This window comes from Melanerpes formicivorus, unplaced genomic scaffold (genome assembly GCF_026170545.1).
Source record: "Melanerpes formicivorus ecotype bairdi unplaced genomic scaffold, bMelFor1.0.p_v2 SCAF_53, whole genome shotgun sequence".
NCBI lineage: Eukaryota > Metazoa > Chordata > Aves > Piciformes > Picidae > Melanerpes > Melanerpes formicivorus.
In genome coordinates, this window is record NW_027142405.1 from 566,675 (window position 1) to 581,163 (window position 14,489).

A 14,489-nucleotide genomic window follows, 5' to 3' on the forward strand; every position below is an offset into this window, starting at 1 on the left:
CTAGTCATTGTACAGAATAATAGGAAGCTGTAAAAGTCACAGAATCTCATAAATTTACCTCATAAATTTCTGAATTACTCTAGGATGATTGTCATCTACCTCTCCAAGTAACGATTTGTAGCCACTACCACTGAGAACGTTCCAGTGGGAAGTGAGTGTTCTCTGAAGGGTTTTGGAGCAGAAGTCCCTGCCAAACCAAGATGTATTGATGTACAGGGTGCAGCCAAATAAATTCTTCTAACATCCTTCTCAGAGCACAACACAACTGCAGTTTTGTGCTGGCTTGGACTTTTTCAGGCTGACTGATTATTTAAGTGATTTTTTTGGTCAGCACATAGATCTGGTACTAATTTTATCAACTTGGTTTTAAAAATCAATGCATGGAAAGCCTAGCATCTCCCACCTTCCCCTCCATGGATGGAATTATGCAAACCACTTTCACTTAGATAAAGCTGTTGGTATTTGCTTTAGTGTTTCAAAATGGATGAGTCTGGACTTAGACTGTGCAGACAACAGTAGCTTATTTGGCATACACAAACCGCAGCAGCATATTAGGCATTAATTATATATGACTAATTATATTAATTATAATTAGTTAGAGTTATATTGAGTTATATTTGGCTTAAGAACTATTTAAAGGGAACTAGAAATTAAGGCAGAAAGAGTGGTGCAGATGAGATAGCTGAGGGAGCTGGTGCTATCCAGAGGGACCTGGACAGGCTGGAGAAGTGGGCTCAGGTGAACCTCATGGGGTTCAATAAGGCAAAGTGCAAGGCCCTGCACCTAGGTCGGGGCAATCCTTGGTATCAGTCCAAGCTGGTGGGGTGATGAAATTGAGAGCAGCCCTGCAGAAAAGGACTTACGGGTGCTGGTGGTTGAGAAACTGGACCTGAGCCAGCAATGTGCACTTGCAGCCCAGAAGGCCAATGGCAGCCTGGGCTGCATCAAAAGCAGCGTGGCCAGCAGATGGAGAGAGGGAATTCTGCCACTTTCCTCTGCTCTGGTTTAAAAAAAAAAAAGGCAGATAAAAGAGCTACAAATAGATTGAAATTTGTTTTAAAATACTACTGTTTGTAAGAATATTTCCAAGTAAGGTGAGATTCCCTAAAGACCTGTAACCTGGCCTGGCATGATATATCTCTGTCATCTTAGAGATCTGGAGGGCCCTTTAAAAGTGTTATTTTGAGTGATGGATTCAGCCACTGGGAGAGGGCAGAGTTAATAATTCAAGTAGGAAATTCAGAGAAAATGGAAATCCATTAGATAGTCTTTTCAGCAACCTCATCTCTGCCTCCACCTTGCCAGCTGCAAGATGGGAAAAATTACAGCAGCTCATCTGTGAATCCATGAATTTGGTAGGGTTTGTTAATCTTTGTAAAGCTCTTCATACTATGAAGCAATACAGTCAAACTTTTCCAAATAGCTGCAAGCATTTTCAGTTCAGCAAGTGACCCTTCTTCTGCTTCCTAATGTAGACCTAAAGAGGAATTACTCCCAGCCTGCCAGGTCTGTGGCCAAAAAGGCAGGGCATCCTCCAAAAAGTCATTTCTGTTGTCATGGAACTGCAAGCAAATGTCATAGAAAAGTGAATGGAAAAATAATACATTTTAAGAAAAATGAGCTGAAAGAGCTCAGCATGGTTTATATCTGAATAAACACACTGGGACACAGACTCCTAAGGCACTAGTTTTATAATGCAAACATTCTTCCATTCTACTGATCAGTCCTCAGCTCTCGGCTCCACCCGCAGCATCAGGAGCACCCTATGGCAGTAAGGCCATGGTCTTGTTTACAAGCAGCTTGCTTAGTGGGAACAGACACTGCTGCATGCTGATTTCCTGACTATGCCCCAGAAAGGATATGGAAGAATATAATTTGATCTACACCAAAACCAAACTTAGGACATTTCTAAGAGTTTAACAGGACAGAGAGTCAGTTGTCAGTGCACAGGAATGTTCTTGTTTCTTGTGAATCTGCTTTTGAGCCTAGTTCTGGCTTTTCTGTTTACTTTCCATCCTGAGCTGGAGAGCTTGTCAGAGTTAGTAATGTAAGGCTTTTTTTCATCTTCAGTACACCCAGAAGGTGCAACAACTAGCACCACTGAAAAAAACCATTAAAAAATAAAATCTAGCAAAGTAGGGACAGCAGTGGGGGAAAAAGCCACCACAGGAAATGCTGTGCCTTATGTTACACATCACGTGCCATTTCCAACCGCCTTTGCATTTTCAGTCTGAAATGCAGGCCTGAGCCTTTGCAGGTCTGGCTGATATATCAAGTAAAACTTGCTCAAGTGACAAAGCCGGTTACATTCAGAAGCTGTTATCATTGCCTGGGTGGGATGTGATCAACTGCAAGAGGCAGAGTTATTGAAGCAGGTTGGAGCACACTCTGAATGGTTGCTTTAAGAACCCATGTAATATACCTCTTCCATCTCTGGAGGAGGGAGCCTCCAGCTTCTGAAAAAACATTTGCTTACATGGATCCTTTCATATGGAAATAGAGAACATAAAATAATTTTCCTTTATCCATTCCTTTTGCTTTTGTTCCTGTTTATTATTCTGCAGTTCCTCCACCAACTCTTTGATCTAAGGAAAAAAGCATGTTTCTGGCAGTCACCAGACCTGGTTTCTATTTGCATTCTGCTATTAAAGTGATCTGGCATAAATTGCTGTCGACAATGACTCAGATCAGGGAACTGATCTGTCTGAAAACTAACCTAGTAAAAGCCCCACATTACTGGTTTTCAGCTAAATCCAAGGTCATATTAACTGTGTGGCTGCATACATGCTCCCTAGTGCCAGTACTCCAGGAAGGCAGGATCAAGCTGGGGACAAGAACAAGGACTGGTGCCCTGTGCTTGCCAGCAGCTTTACCTCATCCCTCAGCAACTGCTCAGGGAGCTGCAAGCATTCATTTTAAAGCAAAGCTGTGGTGCCACACCAAGTTTTGTGGTGCTAAATTCACTAGTTGGAGCACTCTCAAGTGAAAAATACCTTACAAAAGGCAATGTATGCAAGAGACAAGTATTAGCCAGTACTAGACCAGTGCTGTGGCACAGGTGACAGGTCTGGTGACTTCAAGTTGCTGCCTGCTGGAGACACCTGATGGAAATTTCCTCGTTGCATGTTGAACATGATGAGTGCAGCTGTGACCAGCACAGGCACCTGAGCCTGAGCAGGCCAGGCAAAAGACACCTGGGTGTTGCTGGGCAGCAGTGGCTGTTCCCAGAAAAGGCTGCTCTAGAAGAGCCATGCTGCTTCACCCCCATTTGAGCTGCTCTGGAGTATGACATGAGGCAAAAAGCCCTTGTTTTGTACATAACTTATACTCGGAAATGAGAGCTTTCCACTGGCACCAGACTGACACAAAGAACTCCGTGGCTTTCCGCTGCCCGACAGGAATCAGTAACAAAGGCATTAAGTACGTCTTCTCTTTGGCACAGCATCACTTTTTAATAACCCTTGCCCCAGCAAACTCTTAATTCCCAAAGAGAACAATGCAATGCATTTAACATTCTTCTGATTAATATTTATGGCTACAAGCCACCCATTGTTTTTACCACATAGCTGCTAATCACTACAGGCTCCAGAAAACAGCAGAACAAGCCAGGGGAGCTGTGGAAGCCGAGGTTCTTCACAAATGATGCAAAGTGGCGAGAGTTCCCCACACACATTTTTGTCATTTAAAAGCAGAACTCGTACTTGGGCTCATAAAATCTACACTTAGGTGTCTCACTGTGCTGACCCATGTTTGAACGTGTTTACCTTAGCATTTATGTAGCCTCGTTAGTGTGGAATGTTTATACTCGCCCCTGCACTTGCACTTACCTATAGTGTGTGCTGGAACTGCATACTAGTAATACCACTGAATCTCTGAGACTCTTGCACTGTAGTTGCTCCCCCAGGTGCTGTTTTCCAAAGATTTCCATGTTTTAATCTTTGAAGCAGAAGTAAGCCTTGTTCTGGTATGAAGTTGGTGGGAAAGGATATGCTATACATTTTGGCCCTATTTTATTTCAGTGCACATAATTGATTAGTTGGAGACCTAAGCAAGGTTATACTGCATTTGCTCATGAGGGTAAACATTAAAATACTATTCCTGAAGACCTGGGCACTGATTCTTCCTTGCCTTGTGCTCTTCTCCTCTTCAGCCTAAGAAAATTATGTGTATTAAAACTGATAAAAGTTTATTTTATGTGTACTTAAACATTGGTATGTCTTTAAAATGTGATAACTGCAATGGTGGTAACAGAAATTGCTAACGGGCTGCATTTCTGGGATGAAGTAAATGCATAACAGACAGTTCACAAGAAGACCATGCCATCTAAGGGAGGTGTGCATTTTATGTGCTGAAGATTTCCCATTTCTTCACACATCTGTGCCTCCAATTTGCTGTACTTCCATAGTGCTGACGTGAGTAGAATCCAGCATCTTTCTTGTGCTTCACTGGAAAACAGAAAAAACCAACACAGGAAATGCTCCATTTTTACAAATCCATTACAGAGGCACTAAATCTTTCCTCAGAGCCTCGAACTTCCCAGTGCTTCATACTGTCTTCTGCTTCGTATTCAAGTGAGGTTTTCTTCAGCATCAGAACAGCTGGAGTAACCAGCTCCTCACTAGGGTGATGAGACATCCATATACAAGGGAGAAAATGAGCAGTAGTGTAAGCAGAATGACTTGATAGTGGATAGGAGCAAGGACTGAGTAGGCACGGGGAAGCCACAGGAAAAGCTGATGATAAGGAAGGCAAAGGCATCCCAGGACACCAGTGACGAGGTAGGAAGATTTCCAGGCTGTGCTCAGCAGGGATGTCCAGTGCCCACTTCTTGCTGTGACACTGGATATACCTGCATCCTTTGGCAATAAAACCATCTCCTCAGGACACATCACTCCTGGCATTAGTTAGTTCAGTCCTTCTAATAACATTAAATCTTCCTTCTCTCCCTCCAGCAAAAAGCCCCTGTATTTTACTCTGATGTGATGAGCTTAACAAGTGGTCCAGAAACCAAGCAATGCTGAATTGTTGTTACCTTCCTTCTCCATCCCCCCCACATACAAGTGTGTTGAAAACCAAGAGACAGCTGAGATCACATCCTTTTACATGTTTATTTGCTATTTAAGATCCTTTTATTCCATCAATGCAAATATGCAGAACAGCAGGAAACCATGTTTTAAGCAGCACATATCAGTTGGCTGAGAATAAACTAACTACATTCCCCAAGCAATGTAAAAGTAACAATGCACATCGTCTTCCAGAAGAAGAAACAAACAGATATTGCAGCCGAGAGGCACAGCAGGCAGCTTCCATACAAAGTAGTTTGGCTATTTAAAATGATAGAACCAGTCCTTGCCCATTTCTCCAACCCCACCCCAAGAAGTCCTACTATAATTTAACTTTTTTTTTTTTTTCTATCTACATGATATATAAAATATAAACTCTGTTTTCTTATAACACATTTCTTGATAAATAGCTCTTTAAAATATCTACTGTACATATGTCCATGCGTTTACATTATATATATATATATAGCGTTTATATATAGGTATGTATGTCTGGAAAACAATAAATACATACTTAATATTGACACAGCAACAAACTGAACATATTCTCATTTTCAAACTCAAATAAAAGAAAACCAGTACAGGGAGAAGCAGTAAGTGTTGCTCATGAAGCACAGCATAGCAGGGAGCTTTGATTCCTGCCCTGACTGGGCATTCAGTATGCCACGTCCTTGAGCAGTTGTGGTGTTCCCATACTCTGTAATGAACTGGCATTCCAAGTTATGTCAAGTTGTAGGTTAGCCACCCTGTATGCCATGTGTAACACAGACCGAGCATGAGCTCAGTGAGAAACAAGGAGACTCACCTTGTGGCTTGCAATGGAATGAGAAACAGAAGAGGGAAGTGAGTCTGGTGGCTGGTGTAGAAAGAAAAGTAAGTAATGGCTGGCAAGTCATAAATCACCATGGTAAACAAGTTAATAGTGAAGTGTTTCTAAAGATGATTTCTGGCACTGCTGCAAAAAGTATCTTGATTATCTGTAGCCAACTCCACGTAATGAACCAGTTTTCCCACTGCCACAAGAAGACACAAACGAAATCCGGATGGCTATAAGTGGGGTGACTGTGTGATGCTGCCAAGCTGTAGGTTCAGAGCCAAACCTGCCCAAGGCCAGCTGGATTCACTGAACATCCTCAATGGACATTCATTGAATCTAATGAAGGAGATTTTTAAAAGTTTGAACTTTAAAAAACTAGCAAAACAACATAAAAAAAAAACTAAACAAAAGCCCCTAACCAAACACATACACCAAAAAATCTCACCCAGTCCCAAACAGTTAATTTCACACATACCAAAATATAGTACAAGATTGCATTTTGTTAACTTTTCAATACAGCATTCTTTAAAAATGGGAATTATTCTGCAAAGAAAAAATGTAAATGACCTTCTACAGACATGTTTTTTGTTCTGTTTTGGATTGACCATTTCCATTCTGTTTATTCCGCTAACTGAAAATGCTGAATAAAAGCTATTTCAGCTTGACCTAAGCTGATGTCCTTCATTCTCCAACCCCAAGGCTTCAATTTGGCAGCTTGGAAAAAAATCATTACTTGCCTGGGCTCTGGCTTCAGTAAGTCATGAGGTTATGACATCAGTTCATGAATGCAGCATTATGTATAGTCCCAATTCCTTAAAATTTCATCTTTCCATGAGCAAATGGATGTGGGCAGTTATTGTTAAGGGGAAATTATTTTTATTGGACAGACTTCATCCAGCAGCTCAAGAAAGTGGAAATTTTAAAGCAGATAAGACTGCCAATTATTATTTAGTCATACTTCATCTCTAACATCTACAAAATTTTCTCCCACAAGTAACAAATTCAACCACAACAATAAGAAACTGCTGTCCTGAATGATGCTGCCATTTCACAACTGGTCCTGCAGAGGCCAAACACTCCAGTGCTGAGTTTCATACGTACTTCAGGGTACATCACTGGGCCACTGGAACTTCACACCAGTGTTGAATATCTGCACAAAGCCAAAAGTCCACTGGGGACTTTTAAACCCTTGTAAATACAGAACTTAAAAGGGAATAGACTTCAATTTGTCTTATTTTCTACTGAAGGCCACAGATAAAAAAATATAAAACTTCCCAGAAAAAGAAATTCTGTCATCAGTATTTTCTGAATCTCTGCAAAGACATCAAGATTCCATGTTTACTTTTAATAAAATGCCTTTTTTTGTAGATCAGTGAGTCCTTTTGTATTGTCTGGGTCTTTTCCACGTGTTTATGGACAGATAAATAAACAAGGTAACGGAGAAATTGAATTGTCCTTGTGCTGTGACCACATGCAGCAGAAAAGCCTTCCTTTTTCCAATGGCTGAACTTCCAGGACAACTGTTCACTTGCACAGTCACTGATTCAAAAACTGTCTGAAGGAAAGAAACACTAAGTACAAAGTGGAGAGTGCCTCTGATTGCCCTGTGCTGGCTGGGCAGGAATTTCTCATGCTTTCAGCCAAAGCAAAGGATGAACTCCACAGCAGTCCATCCTGAGCCTAAACTTGCCTACACATGCCCTGATTCTTTGCCAATTTGGCTGCATGGGTAAGGACATATCCTCTCTACTTGGTATTTTCTAACTACACAGCTAAAGTACTACTAATTTAACACATGCATGATATTAGATATAGGAAACCCCAAGCTCTTGCGGAGTTCTTCCTCCACGTAGGTTCAGCACTGAGATCATGCACAGATCTATCTAGGTGGTGTACAGGACGGATGCTGCTCCCCTTAGGGCAGGGTCCCTTCCTGGGCTTCCAAACATAGGTGAAGCTAGGCTGCTGCTGTCACCCACAGGAGGTGCAGCTCTCGCCCTCCACATCATAGCACATTGACCCTGTTGGTGCAGACATCAGACTGCAGGCAGACCTGCAGCACTCCCTGCTGCAGTCACCAATCTCCTTTTGGGCATGTGGAAGGACTTTAATTGTACCCTGCTGTCACACAGCATAGGGTTGCCCTACCCCCAGTGTGGACCCCAATGCAACTCCCATGGAAAATAAGACCTTGCCTCTCAGCTGACCACCTCAGCATTGGAACAGACCCCTGCAGAGCAGGAGAGCATTTCACCCTGGCTCTCCCCTTTGGCTCTTTTGTCTTTGGCAAGACCATAATATTCAGTATCCTATGTGCACAGGCTGACGGCAAAGGAAAGAGCCCCTTCAACAGCAGCCCTAAGAAAGATGAATGAACATTTCTTACCTAACGTATAGTTTGAGGGCTACTGTAAATGCCAGCAGTAGCCACAGTTTGGCTATCAGGCCTGTACCAATGCTAGCAGCATTCATCTCAAACCTTGTGGCACAGCATTAAAGAACAGCATTAAAAGTGCAATTCCAAATGTAAGTTTCCTGGTGTGGTACCGCTTTTGAGTTCAGTCAAGTACATCTCTGCTATGTGCTGCCCAAATCCTTAACAGTGTGAACTCCAAAGTCTACTGAGGGCAATTCAATCTATATCCAATTGTACCAAAAGAGCAGAAGGCTTGATGCTGCCAAGAAAAGATCCCAGGCTGTAGAGTAACAATCAGAATAGCAATACACATTCTATAAATAAACCAACTCCTTCCTCCACTAAGCTGGATGGAAGTTGAATATCTTTACACTTGACACTACAGCACCTTCACCTCCTAGAGAATGGAAAAACTGTCACACAATCCTGAACGTATGCAGTTACTGATGCCAACCCAGATGGGTAACACCTTTACCTAAATCTAGTGTAAGATCAATGTTTCCATAAAAAGAGGTGGTCCCACCCTGCCACTTGCTCCTTCTGCCTGCCTTTCTGGGGTCACCACTGCGGTTGTACAGTAAGATGTATAGGATCCAATGCATTTGCAAGCCAGTACTAACAGTAGCATTCAATGGCCATGTAACCAAATGTGGTGGGTTAAACACCACACCAAAGCAGTAGATTTTCTTTCTGTTAAGCAGCACTATCTGCATCAGTAAGTCCACACAGAAGAAGGATCATTCCTGTCACCTATACCTTTGGATCTGGGACAGAAAGGTTGAGCTCAGTAGTACTATCCCTACAGTCAATGTCTCATCTGGGGACTGATCACTGCAGGGGCAGGGAACAGGATTCCAGCACCTATCTTTCTAGCTGGCCTTGCAAAACTCAGAAAGACACATTAAAAAAAAGAAAATACAGATAGGAAAAACTGTCAACATTTGTGAACTAAAAAGAGGTGCAAAGACATGAACAACAATTCTGGTGCAATGGTCAAACCACTAAGAAGTGGAACTCACAAATATTTTGGTCCATTTTGGATGATGTTTAACTAGACACAGTTAATTATCCACCAGGCTTGTGTTCATGACTTGAAGTAGGTGCTACTTTCAATAAATGGTTTTTACTTTACTATATGAAAACTTTAATTCCATTTTTTCAGGGCATAGATAGACAATTTGTTTATCAAATTCTCTCTTCTGTATTCCTCTGTGTAATTTTCATGGCAGGAGCTGGATAGCATGCTGTACCATGACAGTTATAATGGGAAAATCCTGTTGGCACAGCTACTGCCTCAGGAACTATCAGAGAAATAATTTTTTAGGCAAAACATCCAAAGCCTGCCCAAGGTCTTTGCAAAAGCTGTCAGCCCCAGAGACAGTTGTTAGAAATGGCAGGGCAGCATGGGAGAATTCTGTTTGGGTGTGAGTTTGCAGTATTACACTGTTCCTTCACCGGTCACACTGTCCTACCTTGGAGGACGTTTCATGAAAGGATACACAGATGCTCCTAAAAAATTAAGTACAGATGAATTATTTTGGGCTGGGGAGTTTTCTAACTCCCAAGTTTTCTAACTTTAGCCACCTAAAAATGTAGAAGCCAAGACTGTCTGTGAAGGAGGAGGGCAGGAATTTCCAGTGGGTTTCTCCTTAACTGTGGGATGAACTGAGTTAGCCTTTGGAGAGCTCTCTCTGTATTGACTACTGTGTCCTTGCACAGCTGATCTGGACAAGACACTTGAGTTTCAGCTGGCTGAAGTCAGATGAGAAGAACTACACTATTGATGCCTCAAGTTCAAAAAAAAATGAAGCTCTAAAATGGGGCATAGGACAGGCAGGAGCACACAGCAATCAGAGGAAGTAATTTGTAGGAGAAGCCCTAGAGAAGCCCTTAGTGCTCCTAAAAATAGCAAAACTCTTAAGTGCTTTTTAAAAATATCTAAATTATTCTGACATTTCTCTTTCTAACCTAAAATGGCAACACTAATGTGATGGCCTTGAGAAAGAGGGTCATATTTATCTCCTTTCATTTACAGCTTAACCAAACATTCTCTTCTATGTCCTAGTCAAAAGGTTTCTCTCAAGTTTAATATCATTTAGTGCTATTTGCTTATGTTCTACATTTTTTCCTATCTGAGGACCTAGCATTGTAAACACATAAGCAGTGGAGCAGCTTTATGCAGGATCTCTCTTTCCTCAGATAATTTGTGTGCCTTTTACTATACTCTTTCAAGAATGTATCCTCAAAAGATTATTTCAAGACTGCAATTTAAAGTATTAAAGAAGACAGGACAAACATATCAAGAGTTTACCCACCCCTGCACTAATGACAGGGAACATTTACCACAGTACCAGCAGTTGGTCACTTTAAGGATGTGAAGGGATGGGGGGGTCCTAGGTAATTTTTGACCCTGGAAATGGATGGGAGATTTTCTCGTAACTTTTGGTTTTCACTCACAATCACCTCATGGTGGAGGGGAAAGCTTCTGGGCTGAGCTATATGAAATTAAGCTGTGCATCTATCAAGTGTGAGTTCACAAAGGTTTAAAAGAACACCACCCCTCTCTAAGCGTCACATTTTGGGTTGAATTTCCACTGGTTTCCACCTAACCAAAATGCATAATGAATTCACTCAGAAGTCCCAGACACAGGAAATCACATGTAAACCTCCATATGAATAGCCTGAGTTCAGCTGTAGAATAAACCCCATGATCACTATTGTATCACGCCACTTGCCATCCACAAAGGTTTTGCACAACCTATTTTAACCAGCAAACCTGTGCAGTTAACACTGAAGCTTACCAGGAGCTCAGGGAAGACCCTCCCTGCATACACACTGTGGTTGAGGACCACTTTGTTTTAAAAGCTATACATTTTCCTACTAAATTGTGCTTTAAAATAAAAACAAACCCAAAGAACAACTAGCTAAGCCAACACAGAGAAGCTCCTACCAACGTATATGAAAAGTGAGCTGCCAAGATTTTCCGTATCACGCAACACTTTCACAACAACTCTATTACTCTGTGTGTTGGTTAGAGGTGTAGCACTACAGCACTGGGGCGTCAGCTGTTACGATAGGAACCATTCATGTCAGACAGTACAGAAAATTGAACGACATGACAGTACCTTCACAGCCCTCTGGTGGGTTAGGAAAATCTAAAAGGATCTTCCCAGCCTTTCACAGTAAACACTATTGGATAATCTAAAGCACCTGCAAGCAGGAGATGAGTCCATGATTTATCTTTTCAATTAGCCAGATAATACTGTTATTAAAACAGTTTTGTCAGCTCTTAAGTCTCCTACCTGTTTGGGGCATTTCTGAGGACACTTTGATATTTAGCCACCAACAGATTTACTTGATCCAAACACTGTATTTCCTTCTCCTGTATCCTCAGCTGTTTCTGAAATGCCCAAGCCCTTCACAGGGCTGCATTACCATTTCCTTCAAAAGCTGTCTGGTTCCTATTTTTGCCTAGGAGCTGAGAAGAGCTAGCAGTACAGAGACATCCTGCTCTTCCGCATGGCTTCACTGATTAAGTATGCTGGGCTCAGTTCTGGCTCCTCCGTCATGATTGAAATGTTCTGCCACTCGCCCAACTGGTTTGACTTTTTAATGGTGTCCACCACGCACAGGGCATACAGACAGTCATCAAAAGTGGCAGCCATTGTAAGGGGCCTCCCATCCCAGGTCCTCCTGTCATCCTGGTCCTCAAATGCCTGCCGGACAGCTTGAACCATCTTAATGGTGCCCCGGAGGTAGGGGGATGGGATGTCACTGAAGGCTTTCTCCGGAAGTAAGGAGTTGCTGACTGGTGTAGAGTCCTTTAGAAGGAGCTCCCGCTGAGGAGAGCTGTTGCTTTGTCCATAGAGATCAGTGCCTATTACAATCAGCCGTCCTGCTGAACCCACCACAATAATGTCTTGTTTGAACTCCCCAGGGACATTGAAGTTGAGCGTCACGGTGCAGCACACGCCACCTTCCAAGACCATCTGAAACGTACAGAAGTCATCGCTGGTGATCTGCCGTATCCCTTTGATGTGGTCTGTCTGCTTTACAAAGGTCTTGAGCAACCCATGTACTTTCACAGCCTTCTGGCTGGTGAGAAAAGTCAGGAGGTCGATGATGTAGGTGCCAACTGAGTGCAAGCCCCCACCTCCCATCAGGTCATCACAGCTCCAGTTGTACTTCTTGCCTAGCAGGCTTCCACTATGAACCTGGACCTCACACACCAGCAGCTCCCCTACGTAACCCTCCTGGATCATCTGCTTCATTTTCACAAAAGCAGGCAGGAAGCGCAAAACATTCCCCATGATGCTCATGAGCTTTGGGTAATAGTGAGCAGCAGTCATCATCCTAAAGGCATCCAGGGGAGTCGCCGTTCGGTCACAGATGACATTTTTTCCAATGCCTGAAAAAGAGTTTAAAAAAAAAAAAAAATCATCAACAAAAATGTATCAGTTGAGTAAACTGAAGGTCTTAGATTTAAAGACTAAGCCAAGGGCAAAGATCCTTGAAAGAAGAAAACATTTCAATATGCTGTTAAAGACACAAAGATCCCCTCTGGCATGTTTCCAAAATACTTGTAAGACTTTCTTGAGCACCACAGTGAAAATATTCCACTTTTTATTTTCAACATTCACTCATATCTAAAAATAGCATGAAAATGAGCACCTGGAGAGATAGGAAAGGAAGCTAAGCTAAAGTGGACCGCTACCCTACATTTGCTAACTTCTGGAAACAGGTATTAAAACAACCCCCCTGACCCAGCCACCTCAAAGATATCTCATCTGTGATAACATGCCATTGTGTGGGCATCCAAGAGCTGAATCTGAGCTTCACCTTAAATCCCTGAAGCATATGGCTAACACAACTTTGTGTACACAGTAACTTAAGGTAGGTACACTAAAAACTGGCCTTGTCTTCTCAATGGTCTTGTGCTTCATCTTTCCCTTTTAGATTGTTGAAGATCTCTGACTGAAGAGAGGGAGAAGTACTGGGCTTGTGGCTTGATTTGATATGTAGAGATTGCTTCTTGCTCACAAAATGTCATGGTATTCTGACAATGGCACTCACTTTTTTTTTTAATCAGCTCTTCTGAAATGTCAACAGCACATCCATGGTGCCAAGGGAGAGCCATGAATGTTCTAAACCAGGTCAAACGTAGCTGTGACAATCTGTTCTCTCACAGAATTGCCCATATGGGCACACTGTTTACTGAAGCTTGCATGACAGGTCCTATTTTATCTGGCCATCAAGGTGTGCAACCGAATATAGTGCAGGCTGAGATACCTAAATAATGCATGTATTATTGATTTCTCCTTGTCAAATACTTTTTTTCTGTGCCCACACACACATACTGTGACAGAGTCTACCTTTTATTTCATACAAATATGGTTTTACACTTAATGAGCAACATTAGGTGAGCAATACAACACCTTGAAGCACTAAATATGATCACTGCCTAGACAGCCTCAGGCTACAGCTGGGCCTGGCACTTAAAAGACATAAATTTGGATCCTGCCTGATAGAACCCACATGAATAAATCTGGTTGCTCACTAAATCACTTTGTGTTTTGATTCTTTTTCCCTTCAGGTAGGTGAAAAAGATATGTATTTCTTTAAAGAGCTGATGTGAGGATAAAATTTTACATGTTTTGGAGCTGTTTGGATGAAGTCATATAAATACAGACAGATGGCAGGAATCTGCCTCAGCCCACTTATATGCATATTTAACAGCCTGACTGGAAGAAGAAGGGGGTCACAGTCCAAACATTCAATAACCAGCTTATTCGCGCTGCCTATTCCGAGTCTTTGTCTGCTGCTACTTGAGTAGCTGAAACTGGAGGGAAGGCTATCACCATTGGAGTGGCAGTCACATCTAGTAAACAGCCAAGAAGGGAAAGATCTTCCTTCAACTTGCTTCTTATATTAGGCAGAAATAATCTGTTCAGTGGACACGGCCTTTCCTTCTCACTTTTCTATTTGATCTTTACAGACTGCTGCTGGTGACTGAGTTGACATTTTCAAACTCAGAGCACTTTTTTTCCTGCTCCTGAATAACTTTTCTCTGCAACTGTTTGATATTGGAGAAAGCATTCATCCACCTGCCCTATGTTCCTCTAAATGGCAGCCATGGCTACACCACTTAGTACAGATCACCAATATCATTGTCCTTGAGTTAACACAAACTCTC

The 14,489-nt window shown here is 42.2% G+C and overlaps 1 protein-coding gene across 1 annotated transcript in view; it reads right to left on the minus strand.

The window, feature by feature from the left end:
- Positions 1-5,089: 5,089 nt before the first annotated feature.
- Positions 5,090-14,489, minus strand: part of GFOD1 (Gfo/Idh/MocA-like oxidoreductase domain containing 1) — an 82,335-nt gene continuing 72,935 nt past the window's right edge. Inside the window, exon 2 of the mRNA XM_068160793.1 lies at positions 5,090-12,704. Within this exon, the coding sequence (XP_068016894.1) occupies positions 11,785-12,704 (920 nt within the window). The 3' untranslated portion in view covers positions 5,090-11,784. The remainder of the gene's footprint in view (positions 12,705-14,489) is intronic.